The 4,457-nt window shown below is 37.0% G+C and overlaps 1 protein-coding gene across 2 annotated transcripts in view; it reads left to right on the plus strand.

The window, feature by feature from the left end:
• Positions 1 to 4,457, plus strand: part of TBC1D32 (TBC1 domain family, member 32) — a 206,302-nt gene that overhangs the window by 93,758 nt on the left and 108,087 nt on the right. For both annotated transcript variants that reach the window (XM_010861791.1, XM_010861790.1), the window contains one exon: positions 773 to 861. In XM_010861791.1, the coding sequence (XP_010860093.1) occupies positions 773 to 861 (89 nt within the window). The remainder of the gene's footprint in view (positions 1 to 772; positions 862 to 4,457) is intronic.

Raw genomic sequence — 4,457 nt, forward strand, 5'->3', positions numbered from 1 at the left:
AACAAAGATATGCACAAAAGTCAGGCATTATAGAAAGAAAGCCTTTTAGAGAATGCTCAGAATTTTGTGTTGGGCTTTTATTGTCATTGCTTGGGACAGCTGATGACACCTAGGCATCAAGTTCTCTCTGCATCAGTGATTTTTAAACCTGGTTACCCATTGCAACAACTTTGGGAAGCTTTTACAAGGATGTTAATGCCAGAATCCTACCCTCAGGAATAGTGAGGTAATTGCTCTGGGGTAGAGCCTGGGCAGCTGTTTACTTTTTTAAGTTCCATAGGGTTGTGTTTGGGGTTGGAAACCACTGATTTACATGAGAAGAAGATATCTATTAACAAAATCTCAAATAGTTCCAGATAAAACTAAATCCACTGTTTATGCTTGACATTTGTAGAATTCAAATTTGTTTTTGAAAGTAGTTTACATTTTTAAAAGTTTAAACAGTATTGAACTGGTTACAGTAAGCTGCTCACACAGTACCAAAGTGGGTTATAAATGAATGATTCTCCTTTTTGGCTAAACATTTGATTCATTTCAGGAATGTTTACAAGTCTTAATGTCCATATCACACCCAGACCAATTAATTTAGAATCTCTAGGGGTGAGACTCAGCTATTAATTTAAAAAAAAAATCCCTTTTTTAAATGGCTCTCTACATTCAAATGTAAAGCTCCATACATTCACATGTAAAGCACAAATCTAAATATTTGTCAATTTGATTTTCTTTAAATGGTTTCAGCCAAGTACAGTCTAACTCTAAGACTGTTTTATAGGATATTATTGACAGACTTATAATTTTGAATTCTGAAGCCAAGATTCGTTCTTTATTCAACTACGAACAATCACACATCTTTGGTCTAAGGTAAGATGCTGAATTTCACTTGGTGTTTTCTGTGTTGTAGAAATAGTTGAGCATATGTTCTATATTTATAATATTTAAAATAATTTTATAATATTTTTAAATTTTATAATATTTATGATATAATATTTAAAATTATTTTATTATGTAATATTATTTTTAAAGCATGTTTGAAGGTGATTTGTCTTCTGTAACATTACAGAGTAAATTGTAGTCGTTAGATTTTTACATTGTAGTCTTTGCTGCATTTAAGTTCTGTATTATCACTTTTGCTTGATTTATTAGAGGCATTTTTGTTTACTATTCAGTTTTCTCAGGAGTCAACTGGGGCTTCCCTGCATTGGTATCGTTGTAGCCACACGTTCCGGGAAACAAACTGACTCAGAAGGACAATGCAGATAGTGAAGTGCAGTTTATTACACGTGCCCAAGGCAGGGTCTCCTCCTAGCTAAGGAAACCAACCGAGTTTTGTGAAAACCTTATGTATCTTAAGTGTACTGCTCAAGCCCACATCCCCAAATTCCTTAAACCTAGCCTGGAAAATGTTAAAGGGAGATCAATCAGGTTACAGCCATGATTCATAATCAGAAGGGTCAGCTGGTTATACACTGTAGCCTACACCAATGGGTGCCACCAAGATTACAAAGGTCATTGACTACATAGAGGATTATTACATTCTTTTTGGTGACAGGAATTCTTAATATGGAATCTGGTGTTTATCAGTCCGGGAGGCCAGTTTGGCTGTAGCTGTTATCCCCATGGCTCCCAGGCACATGGTCCAGAGCTCACTGAACGTGCATGATGGAGTTTCCTTCTTTTTCAAGATGGAGTCAGCTCAGCCTGTTGCTTTCCTCCCTCAGTATTGGGTTGAATTCCTGCCAAAATGTGGTCTTTTTAAAAAAAGGCCTAGAAATGGATGCTATCTTGCCCAGATTTTGCTCCTCAATATTTATCATACTCTTTAACCCAAGGTTTAAATATTTTCTGAATTTATACTCCTTAACATTTAAAAGCAGCTGAATTGAAGAAATGTTCACTTTCATAGGTTCATGGTTTCCTTTCAACTAGCAAAGTAACTTTTTCAAGTATGATGGAGGAGGTCAGTGAGAATGTTCTACCTAAGAAGTAAAGCAATTACTTTTCTAAAATTAGAATTCTCTAATGGTAGTATATAAGTCTTAAACCTTTTTTAAAATTACACTCATTAATAGCTGAGCTTCATTTTTGGACTTTCTAGTTCAAAGAAGATAGAAAAAAAAGATATAGCTATTATACTTTTTTGGGTAGTGTGCTTTTTATCTCAAAATGTGTTTTCACATTCAATTTTAACTTTCTGTGAATAGCATCAGATAATCACATAGCAAACAGTGATGAGGATTTCTGGGGAATCCTCCTTTTGAATAGCAAGTATTTTTCTGAGTTTTCTAATTGTGGACCGTAGATTTTGGCCTCTTCTTATTAATGCATTGAATGAATTTTTTTTCTATATGTTTTCTTTCTTTTATAAAGTAATATTTTCCTCTGGTATTCTGGCTAAATTTTTAACAGTAGGATTTTAAGTCATGTAAAAAGCAATCCAAGAAGTAAAATACTCCTGAGGATAAAGTATACTGATGTGCGTGTGTGTGCCTTCTTATAATGTTTAAATGGAGTCATTCTCTCCTACATGAAAAAGATTTACCATTCTATTCTTGATACATGTAATAACCATCAATATAGTGGTTAGCAACATGGAGTCAGACTGCCTGCTGTTTACTAGTTGTATAAAGTGAGATCTCTTGGACTGCAAAAAAGATCCAGCCAGTCCATTCTAAAGGAAATCAGTCCTGAATATTCATTGGAAAGCTGATGTTGAAGCTGAAACTCCAATACTTTGGCCACCTGATGTGAAGAGCTGACTCATTTGAAAAGACCCTGATGCTGGGAAGGATTGAAGGCAGGAGGAAAAGGGGATGACAGAGAATGAGATAGTTGGATGGCATCACCGACTTGATGGACATGAGTTTGAGTAAACTCCGGGAGTTGGTGATGGGCAGGGAGGCCTCATGTGCTGCAGTCCATGGAGTCACAAAGAGTCAGACATGACTGACTGACTAAACAGAACTGAAAGTGAGATGTCAGTTACTCATCTATAAAATGGAGGATAATTGTATATCTCCTCATAGAGTTACCCTGAGACTTACATATGAAAAATTAGAAGGGTATAGCAGTGCTTGACACATAGAAAGCACTATAAAAATGTTAGTAATAGATATAGAGAAGCAGTACGTCAAGTGTTTCTTTATATCTGTCTACTTGCTCTATACTATTTTTGATTTTTACTTAGGAAATAAATTTTAACTTCATTTTTTGAGTATCTCTGTAGTCTTCTAGATGCTGCCAGGTAATAGGCTATTTATAATGTCAGCATTCAAACAACTTTTTGAAGAAAAATTCGTATTTTAATTTTATGTTCCTTTTAACAGATTTTTCCTTGACAGGAAGTTTGTTTTATTGTATTTTAAAGTCCATCCTTATAATACTCAGTTATGTTTTTAAGTTATGCATCTCAAGTTAGTTTATTTTCATTTTTCTACTGATTCCATCTAGCATTGGTCACTGAGGTCCAATGGTGATAATTTAAATCATAGCTTCAGGTCAGTTCAGTTCAGTTCAGTCGCTCAGTCGTGTCCGACTCTTTGCGACCCCATGAATCGCAGCACACCAGGCCTCCCTGTCCATCACCAACTCCCGGAGTTCACCCAGACTCACATCCATTGAGTCAGTGATGCCATCCAGCCATTTCATTCTCTGTCGTCCCCTTCTCCTCCTGCTCCCAATCCCTCCCAGCATCAGGGTCTTTTCCAATGAGTCAACTCTTCGCATGAGGTGGCCAAAGTACTGGAGTTTCAGCTTTAGCATATTCCTTCCAAAGAAATCCCAGGGCTGATCTCCTTCAGAATAGACTGGTTGGATCTCCTTGCAGTCCAAGGGACTCTCAAGAGTCTTCTCCAACACCACAGTTCAAAGGCATCAATTCTTTGGCACTCAGCCTTCTTTACAGTCCAACTCTCACATCCATACATGACCACAGGAAAAACCATAGCCTTGACTAGACTAACCTTTGTTGGCAAAGTAATGTCTCTGCTTTTGAATATGCTATCTAGGTTGGTCATAACTTTCCTTCCAAGGAGTAAGCGTCTTTTAATTTCATGGCTGCAATCACCATCTGCAGTGATTTTGGAGCCCCAAAAAATAAAGTCTGCCACTGTTTCCACTGTTTCCCCATCTATTTCCCATGAAGTGATGGGACCGGATGCCGTGATCTGCGTTTTCTGAATGTTGAGCTTTAAGTCAACTTTTTCACTCTCCACTTTCACTTTCATCAAAAGGCTTTTGAGTTCCTCTTCACTTTCTGCCCTAAGGGTGGTGTCATCTGCATATCTGAGGTGATTGATATTTCTCCTGGCAATCTTGATTCCAGCTTGTGTTTCTTCCAGCCCAACGTTTCTCATGATGTACTCTGCATATAAGTTAAATAAGCAGGGTGACAATATACAGCCTTGACGTACTCCTTTTCCTATTTGGAACCAGTCTGTTGTTCCATTTCCAGTTCTAAC

The sequence above is a fragment of the Bison bison genome, unplaced genomic scaffold (genome assembly GCF_000754665.1).
Source record: "Bison bison bison isolate TAMUID 2011002044 unplaced genomic scaffold, Bison_UMD1.0 scf7180017864473, whole genome shotgun sequence".
Taxonomy (NCBI): domain Eukaryota; kingdom Metazoa; phylum Chordata; class Mammalia; order Artiodactyla; family Bovidae; genus Bison; species Bison bison.